The 20683-nt window shown below is 43.5% G+C and overlaps 1 protein-coding gene across 5 annotated transcripts in view; it reads left to right on the plus strand.

Annotated features, from left to right (window-relative positions):
- The window catches only part of GFOD1 (Gfo/Idh/MocA-like oxidoreductase domain containing 1), a 74437-nt gene that overhangs the window by 22826 nt on the left and 30928 nt on the right, over positions 1-20683 (plus strand). Inside the window, exon 1 of one of the 5 annotated variants that reach the window (XM_082755221.1) lies at positions 4396-4501. The exons of 3 other annotated variants lie outside the window; for them this stretch is intronic. Coding sequence is in view for 1 of the 2 variants with exons in the window: in XM_082755220.1 (XP_082611346.1) it covers positions 8965-8980 (16 nt within the window). In the remaining variant the exon portion in view is untranslated. Of the gene's footprint in view, positions 1-4395; positions 4502-8847; positions 8981-20683 lie in introns of those variants that run through there. One more of the 5 variants, XM_082755220.1, reaches the window with a different exon arrangement.

Raw genomic sequence — 20683 nt, forward strand, 5'->3', positions numbered from 1 at the left:
AGACCTCTAGGGATGGTGATTCCACCACTTCCCTGGGCAGCCCGTTCCAATGCCTCACAACCCTTTTGGTAAAGAAGTTCTTCCTAACATCCAACCTAAAAATTCCCCTGGCACAACTTAAGCCCATTCCCCCTCGTCCTGTCACCAGGCACGTGGGAGAACAGACCAACCCCCACCTCGCTACAGCCTCCTTTAAGGTACCTGTAGAGAGCAATAAGGTCGCCCCTGAGCCTCCTTTTCTCCAGGCTGAACAAGCCCAGCTCCCTCAGCCGCTCCTCGTAGGACTTGTTCTCCAGACCCCTCACCAGCTTCGTTGCCCTTCTCTGGACTCACTCGAGCACCTCGATGTCCTTCTTGTAGCGAGGTGCCCAAAACTGAACACAGTAGTTGAGGTGTGGCCTCACCAGAGCTGAGTACAGGGGGACAATCACTTCCCTAGCCCTGCTGGCCACACTGCTTCTTATACAAGCCAGGATGCTGTTGGCATTTCTTGGCCACCTGAGCACACTGCTGGCTCATATTCAGCTGACTATCAACCAATACTCCCAGGTCCTTCTCTGCCAGGCAGCTTTCTAACCACTCATCTCCCAGCCTGTAGCTCTGCTTGGGGTTATTGCACCCCAGGTGCAGGACCCGGCACTTGGCCTTGTTGAACATCATACAGTTGACCTCAGCCCATCGGTCCCGCCTATCCAGATCCTCCTGCAGAGCCTTCCTACCCTCGATCAGATCAACACACGCACCTAACTTGGTGTCATCTGAGAACTTACTGAGGGTGCACTCAATGCCCTCATCCAGATCATCGATGAAGATATTAAAGAGGACCGGCCCCAGCACCAAGCCCTGGGGAACACCACTAGTGACCGGCCTCCAACTGGACTTGGCTCCATTCACCACGACTCTTTGGGCCCGGCTATCCAGCCAGTTTCTAACCCAACAAAGCGTACGCCAGTTCAAGCCATGAGCATCCAGTTTCTTGAGGAGAATGCTGTGGGAAACGGTGTCAAAAGCCTTGCTGGTAGACCAAGGTAGACCGCATCCACAGCCTTTCTCATCCACCAAGCATGTCACTTTGTCGCAGAAGGAGATCAGGTTCGTCAAGCAGGATCTGCCTTTCATAAACCCATGCTGACTGGACCTGATCACCTGGTTGCCCTGTAAGTGCCGCGTGATGACACTCAAGATAATCTGCTCCATGAGCTTCCCTGGCACTGAGGTCAAACTGACGGGCCTGTAGTTCCCTGGGTCTGCCCTCCAACCCTTCTTGTAGATGGGCATCATGTTTGCTAGCTGCCAGTCAACTGGGACCTCCCCCGATAGCCAAGACTGTTGATAAATGATGGAAAGAGTCTTGGCCAGCTCCTCTGCCAGTTCTCTCAGTATCCTTGGGTGGATCCCATCCGGCCCCATCGACTTGTGCACATCCAAGTGCTGTAGCAGGTTGCCAACCAGTTCTTCGCGGATAGTGAGGGCCACATTCTGTTCCCCATCCCCTTCCACCAGCTCAGGGTACTGGGTATCCAGAGAATAACTGGTATTGCCACTAAAGACTGAGGCAAAGAAGGCATTAAGCACCTCCACCTTTTCCTCATCTTTTGTTACTAGGTTTCCCCCTGCATCCAGTAAAGGCTGGAGTTTCTCCTTAGTCGTTCGTTTTGTGTTGATGTATTTGTAAAAACATTTTTTGTTGTCTTTTAACGGCAGTCGCCAGATTGAGCTCCAGATGAGCTTTGGCCTTTCTAATTTTGTCCCTGCACTGCCTTGCAACATCCTTACAGTCCTCCTCAATGGCCCGCCAGTTTTTCCAAAGATTGTAAACCCTCTTTTTTCTCCTAAGCTCAAGCCACAATTCTCTATTCAGCCAGGCCGGTCTTCTTCCATGCCAGCTCGTCTTTTGGCACGTGGGTACAGACTGCTCCTGAGCCATTAAGATTTCCTTCTTGAAGAGCACCCAGCCTTCCTGGACTCCTCTGCCCTTCAGAACCACCGCCTGAGGGACTCTACCAACCAGTGTCCTGAGCAGCTCAAAGTTGGCCCTCTGGAAGTCCAAAACAGAGGTTTTACTGGTCCCCTTCCTGGCTTCTCCAAGATTGGAGAACTCTACCATTTCATGGTCACTCTGCCCAAGACAGCTTCCAACCACCATATCTCCCACCAGTCCTTATCTGTTTGTGAACAGAAGGTCTAGCGGGGCACCTCCCCGGGTAGGCTCACTAACCAGCTGTGTCAGGAAGCTATCTTCCACGCTCTCCATAAACCTCCTAGACTGCTTTCTCTGGGCTGTGTTGTGTTTCCAGGTTATATCTGGGAAGTTGAAGTCTCCCACAAGAACAAGTGCTGACGATTTTGCAACTTCTGTCAGCTGCCTGTAGAACTCCTCATCAGTCTCCTCATCCTGGTTTGGCGGTCTATAACAGATCCCCACCAGGATGCTTGCCTTGTTGGCCTCCCCACCGATCCTAACCCAAAGGGACTCAACCTTGTCATTCCCAGCCTCGAGTTCGACTACATCGAAAGATTCTTTAATATAGAGAGCCACACAACCACCCCTTCCACGCTGCCTGTCCCTTCCAAAGAGCTTATAGCCAGACATCGCAGCACTCCAGTTGTGAGAGTGGTCCCACCACGTTTCTGTGATGGCAACCAAGTCGTAGCCTGCCTGCCGCATGATGGCTTCCAGCTCCTCCTGTTTACTACCCATGCTGCATGCATTTGTGTAGATGGACTTCAGCTGGGCCATTGCCTTATCCCCCAGCCTTGCCATTGTTACCCCTGGCACAGCTCTAACAAGCCTTGTTTCAGCCCCATCCCCCTTCTCACCTAGTTCAAAGCCCTCTTGATGAGCCCTGCCACCTCCTAGCCCAGGATCCATTTTCCCCTTAGAGATAGGGACCTGTCTGCGGCCATCAAGCCGGGTGCCGAGTAAAGCGCCCCATGGTCAAAAAACCCAAGATTTCTGTGCTGGTACCAGCCTCTGAGCCACGTGAGCCACGAGCCTCATGAGTCTATGGGCTACAGTTTGGCTTCACTTTTCCTTGTTAAGCTGCTATGAAACCTGAAATAGTCTCACTAGCAGAAACATTAATATCAGTGCAGTTATATGGTTATAAAGATGGATTTACACCAGTGTGGTTTACTCCAGTAAGAAAAGTGAAATAAGCTGAACTAAAATAAAGCATGTTAACAATATAACTTTTCATAGCAGACAGACTGGGGAATCTGTGAGTGTTTAGCAAAGGTTTTAAGAATGAATCTGGAGTTTAGACTATGCTAGTTTCCTGTTTCTCAGGGTGGCTACTAGTAAGCTAACTGAATTAAATTATGATACACATTCTAAAATATTTATTTTATTTTAAAATTGCAGGTTTACACCCAAATAACCACAATGAGCAAATATAGTGGTGTATTTTGTCTGCTCACTTCTACCTCTCAGCTCTTTTGGTAACACAGACCTCTTATATCCAGAACAAGCCAAGATTCATGTGGCTGTCCATTAGGTCTTCACTGTTACTGTGCATTACCACACATTGTTGTGCCACACGTTGCCATACTGTAGGCCATACCTGGCACATGAGCAGGACTCCACCTTGCTGGGCACTGTCAGCACAGAGCAGAAGTCTGATTCTGTCTGCAGAGCTTTTCCTCTTAAGAGAAATCAGGATATAACAGGTGGTTATAGATGATGCATGGGATAGGACAGAGAAGACAACAGCATTACGCATTTTGCATGACAGGTGTCAGGTCTGATAAAGGTGGTACTGAGAAGTTTACACACAAAAAAATAAAATGAAGGAGGAAGGCAGTAGCAGTAGGAAAGCATGAAAATGCTTGTTGGAAGGTCTGAGAGTTGAGTGATAGTGGAAGGCTTCCCAGGCTGATTGGAAGCTGGAATCGATATCTCTGTAGTGAGTGAGAAATGATAGATAGGGTGAGGATAAGTGACGGAAGCACTGAAACCAAAGATAAGAGGCTTATGTTTGATGCAAAAGTATGTGAAGAGAACTGGTGCAGACAGCAGTGAGGTGATAGTGACAGGCTTGGAAAGTGATCTCTACTGAAGCATTCTGGATAGGGGAGAACATGTTTCTCTTTATCAGGACTTGAGAAAACAACATCAGAGTACTTGAAATGTCAGGTGCTAGCAGCCTGAGGAAGGAGGAACTGCAGAGACGCTGTGTAAAAAGTACTTGCAGGATGCCCCATCTACCTTGTCTGTTAAAATAGACCAGAAAAAAAAAAAAAAAAGTGCATGTCTAAGGGGACAGCTGGTGATACAGGGCTGAGTTGAGTTGTTGCCAGGATGTAAAGCAAGAAGAGGTGAAATCTGATGGAAAGTAAAACATTTTCTTCTACTGTGTTGTGCTTGAGCCAGAGGGTGGAAGTTCTGGGTGATCTGTCCCAAAGACAGACCAACAATTCTCTGAGCACTGAAAGCGAGAAGTCTGGAAATAGCTGTTCATCTGTGCATCATCAGTTCAGATACAACTGAAATCATTTGCTGGTAAGATCATCTGGAGATGAACTGCAGAGGTACAGGTACTGCTCAGGGTACAGTAGATAACAGGACCACAGAATATTGGAGAGAGTGTTAAGGAGTGTATGAGTAAAGCAAGAGAAATCAGGTCTGGACAATCATAAAAATTAAGGCTTTCATATGTCTCAGGAGAAAACCTGAACAATTGCATTAATGCTGTTGTAGTATTGTCAAGTCACATTAGTGCTGCTGGATGATGTGTGTTTAATGATGTTACAGTGTTTCTGTAATACAGAATATAAGTAATCACTAGTTATATTAGCACTCTTTGGAAAACAATTGAATTAACTGTGTGACAGGAAAGAGACAAGGAAGGTATATGGCAATTAATCACTCACTGCCAGCACTGCTGCTCAGTTATCAGAGTGCAGTGTTTTTTTCTTCTGTTAAGGATGTCAGTAGTAACAAAAGTGGGTTTGATATTGTAATTTTCTTTTTTTCTATCTTTCTAGACTATATTTTTGGGGTGTGGGATTGCTTAGCAAGCGAGCTGTGGCTAAGGGGGATCTTCTGGTTGTGATTATATTGCAAGCATTTTGTAACTGTCTGAAATTTTTGATTGCCAGAACTTAAAAGAAAAGGGGGCTGGGAACAAGGGAAACTATTTGCTGAAGACTGAAACACATGCAGCTTTTTCTTAATGTAAAACCCTAAACACTTACCAATTGCATGCAGTTGTTGAGAAAATGCAATATTGATGTAAAAGCCATACTTCACAGTGAAGAAGCAAATAAGCAGATGTTTCAGAAACCAATCTTCAGTCAGCCTACACCCAGTTAAAATACAAAATTTGCTCTGTTACTCCTCTCAGTCTGTCCTAAGGAGCTTACTCAGGTGCTGGCTGGCTGTGATCTTGCCTGCAGGTGGCGCTTACATCTTCATAGATATATAAAAGATAAAAGAGCATGGGTGGCCCAGCAAAGAGCTTGGAGGCTAGCATGGGAGCTGTTGTGAAAGCAGAAATGTACATGTAAGGCTGTTCTGGGCGGTAGCAGGGGACCCTTTACATCCATGGTGTCTCTGGAGAGAACCCAGGGCTGCATGGCTCCCTTGGTTGTTTGTGATCACTGAGGACTGCTCACTGATACAGCAACATGAGGATTTTCAGGTAGCTGGTCCTTATTTCCCATTTGTCCTGAAGTTTAAACAATATTTTGGAGGTGTTGGTGGAAACTTATCCCAGCTCTTTTTCCCTTTTTAGAAAAAAATTTACCTCTTCCTGGCATGACCGAGGCAAAAAGAAAACTCTTTTGAGGAAGGTAATTGCTATGATCCCCTCGTTACTGAGCCTCTCTTTTTTTCCCCCTTCATTTTTCCTATTTTGTACTTAGGCATCCTGCTTGTATCTGTAATCACTGGGAGTTTCTGCCCTTAAGAACTGAGCAGTGTAGCATCATTCAGTCACCTTGTGATTTCGATAAATATTAAACTTTGGAAGAGGTGAATAAACTCTTAGCCAAGTGCAAACTACTAGTATGGCTTGATTCACTATTCCATGTGGCTGCTTTGTGCAAAGCGGATGTGAAATGGCTTTCAATTTGACAGCGTGTCACTTCGTGCTCTGACTTACCCACACGCTGGTGGAGAGACCAGTCCTGTGTACAGTGTAATCCAGTTGTTACAGATACGGATGAGTTCCGGGAGCAAGGCTGGCCTAGAAATAGAAGATCATGTTAGAGAAAGATCCACATAGCGTATTAAAGTCATTGCAGATCACTGGTACTCGTAGATGTGAAATTCTGATTCTTGTTTTTCTTCCCAACTTCTTTTTCTCTGTTCTTCCTCAGTCTGCTATATCAGTCTAGTCATGGCCATGGAGCTTCTGTCTGCTTGCTCTCAGAGTACAGAGTTGTGCTCTGGTTGTTTCGTTTCTTTAAAAGTAAAAAGAAGGGGAAGTAATTGAAGATCATTCCCTTAACTGGAACCATGTTCTTGTCTTAGCAAAAAGGTCAGTGGTCCTTTTGGGAAACATTCAGGCCAGATTTTCAAGATTTACTCCTGGGAACTTGTTCTGCAGCTGGATCTCCTCTGCCTTTATAAGCCTTAGAGGGAGTACTTCTAAAAAGTGATGATCATAGAAATGCCTGACTTGTCAAGAAGCAGGAGGAATTGTCTTTGTGAAAGCAGCTGTTGGTCTGTTTAAAACAAATCACAACAAGCAACAGTTCATGAAATCAGATTTCACTCTGCACTAACTGTCCTCGTGTATTTATTATATGGTGGTTGTTAGGTGTTTCCCATATAGTTCTGTCACTGGTCTACCATTAATTACGCAGAGTTTAAATCCATTGACCAAGTCACTGATGGGAGGATTCATTGTGGCAGGGAATTTGTCAAAGGTGTTTTTTCCCCTTACATGTCTGTATATAGGCTTTGCATCTTTTTATTTTATTTTATTTTATTTTATTTTATTTTATTTTATTTTATTTTATTTTATTTTATTTTATTTTATTTTATTTTATTTTATTTTATTTTATTTTATTTTATTTTATTTTATTTTATTTTATTTTATTTTATTTTATTTTATTTTATTTTATTCTATTCTGTAGAGGGTGTTTGACTCATGAGTCAGGAGACTTAAAGTCATAGGAAGAAAAGCTCAACCAAATAAAACAGGTTCAAATGCTATTTTTTACCCAGGAAGCAAATGTTCTTAGATGGGTGAGTCTTCCTCAGCATCTGTTGCTCAACCTTGCTTCACAGAGCAGTGGCAGCTTGCTGTTAGTCAAACTTTTGTGAAACTTTGTCAGTGGCCGCAGCAAAATACAGCAGTGGGTGCTACCATGCTGTGTCCGGAGATTCTTTGAGTCACGTTAGATTCAGGAAACAACAGTATAAATAGAGCTCTCCAAATAGTAGCTTTACATCATCATCATGTGTTTCCAGTTGGGGGATAAATACTTCCTCATTCCCATGTGATATCACTTTTCCAGACCCTCTCTAAAACTAAATATAGTCATGGAAAGTGTCACTGCACATACAAACTAAAGAAGTTGAGTCATTTAAGACCTTGGAGAATTGGCAGGAATATGCTGTATCATCACTGACAGTCACAGGGGATGACTTAATGAGTAAAAGGGAGGTACGGTTTGTGGTTAAAGCGTGGGTTTGTAGGTCACTAGCTCTGTTATGTAGGGACTGGCCTTGCAGAGATGACTCTGTCCATTTGTCTGTCTGTTGATACTTAGACTGATGAATTGCAACCTGCTGCCAGGATATCTGGGTATGTTTTACATGGAGTCCCCAGGCAGCTCCGTGGCATTTCTGGTAGCTTCCACTTTTACAAACCAAGCTCCACTAGCAATGGAGTTCCTTTCTAAAGGAACACTTTTGCTCATTTAATCGCTCAAAAAACCTGAAACAACAGCGCTGCAGGATCCTGTGGTGGGCTCTTAAATTCAGAGTCATCCAATATCAGTGTCTGTTCCTAGAAGTGTTGATTTTGATGTTGCAATTTCCTGTTCATTATGAAGAGGCATCAGGCTAAAGCAAGCAAAAAATAATAAATAAAATAAAATATGATCAGGTGCTTGAGCCCTGTAAGAGGTCAGTAGCATTCATTAGATCAAAAAAAAAACAAAACAGAGGGGCCATCTCAATGAGCGATTGTCCTAACACCTCATCATGATAGCTGCTCATTTCCCTGCCTTAATAATCCTGTCATTACTAACCATTGCGGCATCTTGCTAGCTGTTCTTACAGTGCAGTCCAGTCTCAGAAAGCAACTAATAACTACTGTCTGTGGATAGCATTTTGAAATGATGGGATGGTTCCTTCCAATCTTTGGATGTGAAAATACAGGAAAAAAAAATCTGTTTAGGCCTGTCATTTGCCAGATGGCCAGGGGACCTGGGAGTCCAGAGAGCGCAGAGCTATGCAGGGCTGGCAGCATCACCACAACCTTGGAAGATCTTGGGCTTTCTCAAGCTGGGCTTTATGAAGCTGGGTTTTCTGAAGTTCCCTTATCCACGTCTCTATGCCAGGGAGATGTATTCTTCCAATTATGTGGTTAATTATTCTGGATACACAGAAACGGAAGGCCACTTCTGGAATTTTGCACTACAGCTTGCAGATGTAAGGACACATCTTTGTGGGAAAAACAGGTGTCAAGTGGCATTTCAGTCTTTAACGCAAGAACTAAATACATCCTGCTGTTACAGTTCACACTTCTGTGGATTGCATTCGGTGTGAATCCTTCTCATAATTCATTTGAATCTGACAAACACATATTTTGTTAAGCGCATTGGGATTTATGAGGGCGTTTCTGATCTTTCATTATTATTTTTTTTTCCACGGACAGTGGGAGCTCATTCACCAATTTCTGAACTGCTGGCTTTGCAGAGCTGAGAGGTGCTACTTGTCAAAAGGCACAAAGGAGCGCTGCCCATGCTCGCTGAGTCAGGGGAGGGAGTGCTACACTTGCTGTCATTATGGGGAAGTTCACGGGTAGGTAAATGGTAATTTTCCAAACCAGAATTTGGCACAGTAGAACTAACTTATTCTTTCTCTTGAACAAAAAGACTGTAGAGCTTTTACCAAGCATAGTGATTTGCGCTCTCGGAGATCCAGCAGGAAACAAATTGGGAAAAAGAAAACACAGCAGTGGCTTTGCCCGCAGTTCCCGCTTTTTGCTCGCAGAAGCTTACCATTATTTGTGTGTTATCTATGTGCTGAAACGAAAACGTCTTCCCCTTCAGCTTTTGGGTTGCCCTGTCTCTTGTGATAACCGGTCTGTGCATGGCATGAAAAGGCCTACTGTGCACGGGGAATCAGCTCAGCCCTTCAGATGTGGAGAGGCTGGGAAACGGACAACAAAGGCTTCTTGTGAATTGCCAAGAAATGCTTTGCTATAGTAACTAAACAGAGAAATTAATGTTAGTGCAAAAGCAGCTCTGATGTGTTCAGCTCGCAGAGCCCTGCTCTATGTCACAGCAAAGATGTTTTTATGCCGCATCTTTTCTGGTGCCCTGCCCCGTGGGCTGTGTTGCACAGGAGGTGGGTGGCTGGGTGAGACCCCAGCTTTAATGCTGATGCCTGCTGCCCCAGGCAGCATCCAGAACAGTTTTGGAGGGGTTTGGCATTTGGTTCTTCTCTCTTGGTAAGCTAAGTTGGGCAGTGCTTGCAGCTTCCACATGGCATTCCTCCTTGGTACATACTTTCTCTGTATCCAAGGCATCACTTGTAGAAGGAGACAGTGCCTGGCAGGAGCTCAGGGAACAGGAATACTTTGGGACTTTCATAGCTGGCCCTATTTCTTGTGATGTTTGTTTGCTCTTTGGAAGCTTTCATGTAATACAGGGACTAGCAGGATGTAGAACCATATGATTTAGTCAGCCCTGGATTATGGTAGCTTTTGTAAAGCATTTTAGCCTTGAGCAGCATTCATCCTCTTACCTTCCCTGGTTTGCCATTGTAGGCTGTATTCAGAAGGTCAGTGACCTAAACGAATTCATTATTTATTTTCCTGTAGCATCTGTAGTCTCCTTTCAAGGCCAAAGGACTGTATTCCAAGTCCGTAATTTTATATGTTCCTTATGACCTTGAGCACAAAGACAAGCCAGGAGGAAGTGGTAGGTTAAACAAAATCAATTAAATCTTAGTGCAAAAACATATTCTGATGCTGGAAGAAAGAAATAGCATGAAGCCATCCAGCTCTTCTAGTGGCATAGCTTTCAACATTAGAGCATTTTCAGGGCAGCACATTTGTAAGAGCCTGCGAAGCAAGGCAGAAGCAAATTATCTATCACCTCATATCCATTTGAACAATACATGTTCAATCATCAGGAGGTTTCTTCTGTCTGTTCTTCCAGCTAGAGCAGCCTCAGTGCGAGCCCTGCATACTTGCAGCAGGAGACTTGTGTAAGCAAACCACAGAACAAAACAACTAAAGAGCCCCTTCCTCCATGCAGCTTTTGGGAAAATCTTTTGTTTAAACAAAGGGAACCAAGCCAATAGTGTCTGGAAGAACGTAGGCTTCCTGCTGAGATGTAAATCACTTTTGATTCTGTCTGGAAGATATATTCTGGGAACAGAAATGAGTGTCTTGAGGAGCTGTGAGGTGGGAGGAGTGGGTGGCAACAAGCATTGCATGGCGTGAGAGGATGGCAGCTCTTTTTACACACTGGCATTGCTGTGATGGGAAGGAGGAGGATCTCGTCCTGGTACTGAAGGGGCACTGTCCCCTGGGAATTGAGTCAACTTGGAGAAAACAGGTTAAAAGGCTTGCCTGTGGGTGTTATTTTTGGATTATTGACTATTATATTTGCGCTGTGTTCTGCACATGGGAACCCAATGCAAACTTCCATAAAGTGGAAGAAGAAAGCAGGTCCTACCTTAGCGTATGTTATTTACCACATTTTTCTATTTTTAAGATGTCTTTCTTGCCAGTGTTGCTGTCTGAAAACCCTGCAGAAACTTCTGGGAGGTGGGCCGATAATGCATATGGTGGCCTTAAATGTGGAAACAGCAAATGGGAAGAACAAAAAAAAAAAAAAGGAGAATTTTTGTCCATCTATACTGTTTTCCATCTATAGCACTGAATATGTGAACTATTGATGATGATGACAGCAGAGGGTCACCAATTTCACAGATAATTTAAATAACATTCTCTGTACCCAAAAGCAATGAGGTGTTTATTTGTTTATCCTTCTTAATGTAACACATGTACAAGCCAGTAAAGTAAAAAACAAACAAACAAACAAAAACACACACACACACATACACAAAATAAAAAACCACAAGTACAAGCCAGTAAACCGTGGAGGTTTAAGATGGTCCAAAGTGGGATGAATCAGAGTTTTCAGTTATGTGGGTCACAGTCCTTTCACAGATGATGCAGAAGTCAGTCTTTTTTGTTGTCTCGGGGTCTGTCAGGATTTAATAGTAAAGTTCTTCAGCTTAAACAAATTGGCTTCACACGTATGTTCATATGACCAAATTACACATGGAGCCAAAGTTTGAAGATCCATTTAATATGTAGACAGCAAACAAGAGGTATGACTCTAAGATGATTTTTCCTAAAACTTAAGCTGAAGTTTTCTTGAGTTGGTCTTTTGCAATAAGACTCCCACTGACCTATTCTTTGCCCCTAGCGTTATGCCAAGAGATTACATGCTGAAGAAGGATAGCTAAAATAAGAATGAGGAGAGCCACACAAAAATCATTCTTCCTGTCACTGATGCCAGTCATCTGTATGGAAGGCCACTAAGCATAAAACAACTCCTTTGTAGGACGGACGGTGTCAGGCTTGTACAAAGGCTTTGCGTGCCAGGTAATTATTACAATAGAAAAGCAGTGATGGAGTCAGCAAGCGAGCTATTCCTCCATGTCATTGGACATCTGTTGGAGTTCCTTCCCAGTGTCCTCCTGCTCTTATTGTTCAGAGCATGTGAGCTCCAGGCCTGGCAGGCATGTTTGTAATTACTGTTCCCAATGTCATCCTGATGCTGCTTGCTGTGCCACAGAGAACATGTGTTCCTGCAAAGCTCGGCTGTTGTGTGGACCGCTCGAGGGTAGGAATGAACTTTATTCAGACTGCTCTGGTATAAGCCTGTCTCCTAGCAGAATGATAAAAAGAAAAAAAAAAAAGAAAAAACAAAACAAACAAACAAAAAACAAACAAACAAACAAACAAAAAAACAAAAACAAAAACAAAAAAAACCTTTATAGCCTTGCTTTTCAGTAGGTTTCATGAATATTGGCTGCTGCCTTTATGGATGCCCATTGACAGAGACTTCTTGAACAGCCACAACTGCAAGTGAGTTACGGTTGCTGTGACAATCAATCCCAAACTAGCAGCCCCCTAGCAATCAAGCATAATCAGGTTAAGAAACACCCAAGTGTGTCATGCCTGGGTTCACATCTGGACCTGGATATGTTGTTCGGTGACAGTGCAGGGGCCTGGCTGCTGCCTGCAGTCTTCTCCGTAGTAGTCTCCTGCAGACACAGTTGTTGTGTTTGGTGTGGTATCAGGAACACACCTGCCTGTGCTGGTTGTTCATGGACCCATTGTCCCTGGGTTTGTTTGATCCCTTTTTGAACCTTCTGATGCTGTCTGCCTGGGGCAGATGTTGCAGGTCATTGCTGTGGCAACAGATTCCAGAAGTTCACTACCCTCTCAGTAGAAATGTGCCTTCTTTTATTAATTTTTTAAACAATTTTAAGTGGTTTGATTTCTTGCTAGCTTAGGTGAATGTGTCCTGCATCTAACATTATTAAATGCAGCGAAAAGCAGTCCTATGGGTACTATTTCCACTGCATTCATAATTTTTTAAACCTTGATCATATCCCCTGTCAGACTTCTCCTTTTTAAGCAAAAGACTCCCAGACTTTTCAGTCTCTTTATAAAGCATCTCCTCTGTCCCCTTAATTAGCATAGTTGCCCATCCGTGTAACTTTTGTGCTTCATCCTTCTTTAAATGCAGAAAGCAGAAATCCTCAGGAGGCCCTTGGTCTTCATAGAGATGGAGCTTGCAGGTGGAACCAAGACCCTACAGAATTCACTGCACAGAAGAACCACCAAAGCTACCAGTTTGAATGCTCACTGGATGTTGGCATGCAAATATATGTCAATGTAAAAACACGAAAATAATAGCAGTTTGTAGTGTGTTTTCTATTTCATCCTGTAAATATGAGTGGCATGTTAGAGAAGAAACAAAGATAGGGTGGGTCAAAATAAGACAGTACTACCTCACAGTTTCTGGACACAATGGTTTAACACATGGTCCTAGCCCTGCAAACATTTCCAGCTGTGTTGTTGCCAAGATCAATTTGCAGGGACTATTCTTGGCAGTAAGCAGCATTGTTGCCTCTGAACCCGCAATGCTTCTTTGTGTACATACACGTGCATATTGGACGTAAGGGTTTTTTGGGTAGCCTTGTGTTCTGCCAATGTAAATGTCAATGCCTTAAAAAGGAAGAGTAAAGACCAGCTTACCTCTGCGGAAGAACTGCAGGAATTTTGTTGTACAAAATTCATAGCTAGACTAAGAGAATGGTTTATGTAGGTTACGATCAGAAATAAACCCGAAGGTCCTTAGGCTTGGCCACATGGATTTTTAAATCTAGTGATCGGTTTTGTAATGAGCGTTTTTGTCAACCTTCTATGTGCCATTGCTCCCTGCAGATGGAGGGTTAACTTTGCACAGTAAGCAGTGTCGTGGCTGTCTTTGGTATTTCCCTCTGGAACAGTGAAGAAACCCATTTTCTTACTGGGTGATCATCTTGATGTGAATTTCAACCTCTGTGTCCTCTGAATGTTGTTTGCACACTTTGAACCAGGATAGTAGTACGATGATTTTGGTAGGTGTTTTCTTGAAAGCATTAGAGGCCTTAGCTCTTGGCAGAGATCAGCTGTCGAGTTCTACCCTCTTGACCTATGCTCCAAGAGTCTCCATGTTTTTTATTGGAAGTTATAAATAATTGAGGATATTAAGTTTGATCTTCTAATTGGCAAGGAGAAAACTGCAAAAAGCATTACATGTGAAAGGCATTGCATTACTTGATTCTGAAATCCTTGTGTGCAGGGAGAAATGACGACATAAATCAATATTTAGTTTGAATTTCAAAATTTTCTGTCAAGATAACAGGAGAGCTAGTTTACAATCAAAATTTTGTCCAGTAAAACTTGTCCTATGAATCACACTTCCAGTGTTTCAAAAAGATCAGCACTTTTCTAGGATAAATATGATCCATTTGGCATATTCCTCGTTTAATTTTTCTGCCTTTTCCCACTTTGTTATGAATGGTAATCTATCCAAAAAGCTACAGAGGCTTTATGGTGCAGCTGTACTCCCATGTATAAGAAGTTTGGCTGCCTTCCAAAAGTGGCACATTTCATCCATGGCTGTCATAAAAGCTGCTACCAAATATTCTAACCATACTGACAGGCTTGTGTTTCAACCATCTTCACTATATTTTTAAGTCAAGTCATGTTCAGGAATATTCCTGGCCCCCTGGGTACATAGTACAGCAGCTCTGTGAAATATCTCCTGGGACATCAGCTGTCATTTCTGAGTCATTGAGAAAGGAGTTTGATGATACCTACCCAGTCCTTAGCGAAACATTTGCTTGTAGGACCATCTGCCCCTTTAACAGAGTTGTCATTTAAACAGAGCTTCGATTTTTGCAGCAGCTGCTTATTGAAAATAAGTCAGATGCAGGGATGTTGCAGAGAAGAACAGCAGAGCCTGACTGCAGTGCTGTCATGGCCTTCAGCTCAGCCCGCCCATACATCATCTTCCCCACTGATGAAATAAATCCTCAGTGCATTCTCTGCCTGATCCACCCTTCAGATTTCTTCTTGAAATGTCTCCAGCTAGGAAGGCAAATTGTACAACAGCTTGGACCAGATACCTTTTTCATGGCCTCTGCCTACAATGAGCATCTTTCTGTGTCTGTTGAGATGCACTTGGCTAACTCGCATGGAAGCATCGGCAAAGACACAGGAATATACCACTTCAATATGGGTTAGCATTTCCAAGTTCTCTTTTTAGGCTTGAGTTTGAACTCTCGATCTCTGTTTACTATTGGACTTGCCAGACATCATCCTTTCAGCTGTCCAGCTGAGTGTACCTACTGGAGCACTGCACGTCTGAGCAGTCCAGCTTTAGCACCCCAGCACTGTCGAGCCCTGCAGTGACTCCCACTGGGCATGAAGGACTGGCACAAACGCTGTGGGCTTTGGGAGGCAGGCATCCTGTAAGCAAAACCTTGAATGAAAAGCCTACATTTTTTGAACAGATCCCATGCGAGTGACTTTCAACTGTTCTTCTCTTTACAGATGTCCTCTGTGACAAGGCACAAAAGCGACAAATAGGCATTATGAAATAATGCGGATGAGGAAGGGACACTCTAATAGCTTGCCCATTAGCCTGAGAGCTGGGAGATGCAAATTAGCTTCTCTGTCCTGCAGCTGATATTCTGTGTCCTTTATAGTGGAAGCCTGTCTCAATTAACTTTAGACAGTCTCTGCTTAGGCATCTGGTTTAAAAGATACATGTCTAGTCTTGACTGGGTACCAAGGCTGTCTTGGTAGATGGTGGAAAGGCAGGCTCCATCCTAAAATGTTGCCTAAATTAGATAAGGTAAACAGCCTTCTGGAGGTGTGTATTTTTGTCGATTGAGTCCAGGAGTCTCAAATGATTAATTTAGGCTAGATGCTTAAATTTGTGATGGCAGAAGGTAGCAGAAATGAATGCAGGACTTGTACTCTCTCTGTGCCTCTTTTCACTGGCTGTACAAATCATTAATGATTATCTCCTGTTTTGCAGGATGTTGTGGTTGGTAATGATGAAAGTACTCAGAGATCTTATAAATAACTAAGATAACTTTGCAAAAGGGAAATCTACCCCCATGTAGGCAGAGGTGACCCAAATAAAGTGACTCGCTTTTTTTGAGTGGAAAATAAAAAATAGAACTTTTATCCTCCTCCCAAACTAGTTTATAAAATTTATAAAGTCAAAAGAATAGGCAGCTTTTGTGGCAATCTTGGCTCTTTTTTCTTCTCCTCTGCAGTTCAGGTCTTTCATGGACACACACATTTGTGTATGTGCACTGTGTGGTCACAAATCTTCCGTGTCCAACCAAGCTGTGTTAGTGAATGAATTCCCTCTTTTCTTCTGTAGTTCTTTCTATTCTCTGATATGAGTGCTGTCCTTGTGGACCACAAGGATAAGTTACAACAGGTATTCGTTGTTTCTTGATTCTCAGGTGACGGACTGTAGATAAAATTTCATTTAATTTCTCATTTTTGTCAGTTCCTCTCTATGGCCACTTGGAAAATCCCGAGGAGCTCAATACATGTTATTGGGTTGTTTTGCCATGAATTTTTGTCTTAATTTTTGGCCCTTGGGTCATCTTCCAGGCAGAAAGCAACTGCTTTCGTGGTTGGAGCAGTCATTGTATATTAATAGAGTAATTCATGTCACTCTTGTGCTGCAGAGCTGCCTTTAAAGATGCTGACAGATTTTGTGACACTGGCACAGCCGGGGTTGCTTTAAAGCTTTGTGTAGTGCTTGTGGGACCTTCTCCGGTGTCTCACTGTTCGATGTTTTGCACCTTCCTCTGGAGAACTCCACCTCTCAGAAGAAAATCTGATTGCATTGTATGTAGGCAACCGGGCGTGTGTTTTAACTCAGTCACCTTTCTATCTCACTTGTACACATACTAGCATACGTTATGAAGGTACACCTTAGACTCCTTTAATTCATCAAAATTGTAAATTTTGACCAGGTCTGATCTCACACAGCATACCTGTACTATAACTATACTTATTTTATACTATAACTATACTTAACTTGCTGTTACGTATTTTGTTATAACAGTGCTGGGTCTTTTTCTGGGGTAGGGGGGCTGGTGAATGTGAACTCTGAGCCCTGAGATTTCTTCTTGTTTCTCTGACCTTACTGGACTGAATGCTCGTGGGATCTTGCAGTTTGGAGTTTGGCTGTAGATTGAAATCTTCTGAGGCCCTTGTGACTGAATAAATCAGAATCTAGAATTTGGCTTCTGATCATCATTTTTTTTTGTTTTATTGCTTATTGTATTCCTAGTGCTGTGACGTACAAGGAGACAAGCATTTCTGAAAGAGGGTTTAGGTCAAGAAAGAAAATTGCTGAAAGAAATTGCTATTAAATGACATCAATTTTGTTTTATATAACTAGGACTCTTAAAGTCCTTCTTGAAATATTCAGTGACACTTTTTCCTCGTCAACTCAAGGAGAAGTATCTTGTCTTGGCCAATTGCATGACTTCCCTTGCCAGCATGCAGAGGTTGCCAATTGTTTTCATCTTACAGGGTTTGGCTTTACACCATCTCTGTAAGCAGTGTTTGAGCATTGTATCCAAATGATGGTCCATCTCCCTGCAGCTAGACAGTGCTCACTGGTTTCCTCTAATAAGCTTGGCTTTGCTGGCCTGGATATGTTCACCCTTCTTGGGTTACTCAAGGTGAATCAGGCAAAGGTCACACATCAGCAGAGTTTTTTGTTTCCTGCCTACACAGCTTAACTCTTCCCTGCCTGGCACCTGGTGTATTGACCGGCACCTCTGCAAGCTCAATCTAAATCCCTTCCAAGTCAGAACAACTGCACTTAGTAGAAGAGAATGGAACATCAACTCCCCCCCCGCCCTTTTTTTTTTGCCTGCTTTATCGTTGTGGCACATTGTGTTTGTAATATGTTGTACCTGCAAAGGTAAAGACATGCTTTACTGAACAGACATAGCCTTTAGTCAGGGTCATGATACGTCTTTGAGCTGGATTCAGATAGCTTTGAATAGCAGAACTAATGAAACCTCAGTTCCTTTTCCTTTTCCTATCTGGAATTACTGGGCATGTTAAAACGTTAGGAATCTGATGCTCAAACATACTGGCCTACAAACAAATGTGCACAAAGCGTGATCCCATGAACTCTGTTTCTTGGTGAAATTAGTCCACAAATGGTTCTGTGGCTAGTCCTATCTCACTGTCTTAAAAAAAAATACAGAGATATGAACATCTGAAGTTTTCTCATGGTTGAGTTAGTTTGTAGGTTGTTTGCCAACTGTTAAGAAACGGAAGCTATATCCCCTCTATTAAGCTGCTCTATTAGTTTCTTTAGTCTCCAATTCATACCTTCATTGTCTAAACCTTAAGGATTTGATCGAATGAAACTTGATTAAAAAGTCTGGCATATAGCTCAGTAATAGATACAGATATGTTTTATCCCACACGTTCCCAAAAGGACTGGTAAGCGTGACATGTGAAAAAGCCTGTTATACCAGGCTGTAAAGCTCACTTCACTGGGAATTGAAACCATTTCTAGGATGAAGCGTTGCGGTTGCCGAAGCATGCAGGCAGAGTCTCAAAATGCTGTGTGCTGTCTCCATATGCAGCTGTACATGTGGCATAAGGCTTCCTCAGTGGGACTGGACAACTGTACTCTTTCTAATGCTCCAGCATGATCAAATGGCACAGTGTAATGACCACAAGAGTTCTAGTTTTCATGTGGTTAAAACGTGCCCGGAAGCCTGGCATTGCATCAGTGGTATTTATTGTATGGTAAAGCATTGCTAGGGGCTGGCTGCCGAGACAAACCAGTGCTTGATACAGCACGCTCTCGTTGTGTGACTTTGGAGGTCCCTGCTCATGTGGTTTCTTCTCTGGTCTGGGGAGAAGCTTTGTCCCCTTTCTACGCCCACATGCATGCACCGAAGGAGGTTAGTGAAGGCTTCAGCTGGCCTCGAATGGCAGCACAAAAGCCATGAGCAACCAGAAGTCACATTTGCATGCATCAGAGTTCTAATTGCCACTAATCTTGGTCTGAAGTGACAGTGGTGGGGCAAATGGGGACAAGCAGAGGACAGTGAAGAGAAGAAGCTGTGGGTTATTTTGGCTGGGAAGTCAAGCGAAGCCCTAGCAAAGCAACTGGAGCAGGCTCTTGCCCAAGGAGCGGTGAGCTGGCCCCATCTGGTCCTCTGCCTCTGTGGTGCTGGGACTCACTTTCTGCCTGAGGACATCTTGTGTGTGGTGTGTTGAGGTGGTCTTCCATGTGAGCTTCACTGGCAATGTCAGAGAAATCACGGTGGCTGCTTGTGACAAATAGCCACAGAGCGGATAAGGGCTGCCCAGCTGAAGCTTCCAGAGCTGAGTGAAATGCTTTACAGAGGGAAAAAGCCCAGTGCTGAAGGCAGGACTTAACCACGTACTTCCTTTGGGGGAAATTGAGTGCTCCTGATGCAGGTCCAGAATAACCCTAAGGGACTGCAGATTAATGGCAGGCACCAAAGTTTCCATACCTGCATTGAAAGGTTTTCTTGATGGAGAGGGCTGAGATTAAAACACCTTGTGGTATGCAGTGGAGGTTCTTATAGCTCCTTTGGACAAGCAAAGGGATGCTCCAAGCTCAGAGCAGCTGGAGACTTGAAATCCTCCTGGGAATGGTGAAGCACACTCAAGGATGCTTGGAGGCAGAAGCCACCAGGATTGCCTGGTACATTCACTGTACAGAAGGCAGTAATATACTTTTTATGTGCAATTTGGACTGGAGGGAGTAAACCAATTACATCTAGTAAGTAAACAGGGAACCCCGAAAGACACTGCATTTTGATATAGTTAGGTGGGGAGAGCTGGACAGCAGGGCTCTGTGCTTTTTGCTTCTGCAGCCACCCTCAGGCCTCTCAGTGCGAGGCCAGATCCCCTCTGTAATCCCAGCGCTTGGTAGAGCAGCATAAACAAGTGGATAAAAATCACATAGCTTTAACATTTTGCTAAGCTGAGGTAGCAAATATATGGCTGTTTACATATTTGCATGGGGGCAGTCATTAATCAGGCTGTGCCTGAGGCTCATTTGTTTCCTCCTAGGAGGGGTTTTGCTCAGACTAATAATTGCTTCCATCTGACAGCTGGAGGTGCGCTGTTCTGGAACTGTCAGTGGGGCAGGAGGTGCAGGAATGCTAAGCCTCTGCTAGGTCCTTGCTGTGAATGACAGCTCTTGCCAGATGTGTTTCCTCCTTTTAGCTGTTCTTCACGACTAGTGAAGTTGTCAGAGGCTTTTTCAAAAAAAAAATAATAATAATCTTGCTCCTAATTTAGAAACTGTATTAAATCAAACTTTTCCATCCCTCCAGTTGATCCTTTTTTTCATTTTCTGTGTTTGGTGTAATGTATAATATCATCAACTTTTTCCTGGCTTTGTACAAGAATGCCAGAAGCCAGGAAACCAGCCTTCCTGCCTTCTCTGCAATGGATGCTTTGTTGCCTCCCCTCATTTTTTCCTGGGCTACTGACTCGGCTCAGGAAGCTGATGAGGATAAACGAAGGCATACTGCAGCTGATATTTCATCTGGATGTGCTCATTGCTTGCTGTGTTTTGGAGGGTTATTTGCATGGCAACGAAAACTCTTCAGAATTGCAGTGAACACAAATGCTGGCAATGTTTGCTTGCTGTAAATGAGAGGATGCATCAGAGTCTTTTCTGAAATGGAAGCAGAAGAGCAAGAGATGAGGAGGTGCTGCCATCACCTCCATCAGCAGGGTGTTGTGACCTGGTGACTGGATTCCTGTGTAATGTTGATTCTCACTTTGGAAGGGATTTATTTTAGATGAACTAAACCAAAACCAGCTACAACAGAAGCCATGGACCAAACAGTTGGAGTACAAAATAGTCTCTG

This window comes from Aythya marila (assembly GCF_965140915.1).
Source record: "Aythya marila genome assembly, chromosome: 2".
Taxonomy (NCBI): domain Eukaryota; kingdom Metazoa; phylum Chordata; class Aves; order Anseriformes; family Anatidae; genus Aythya; species Aythya marila.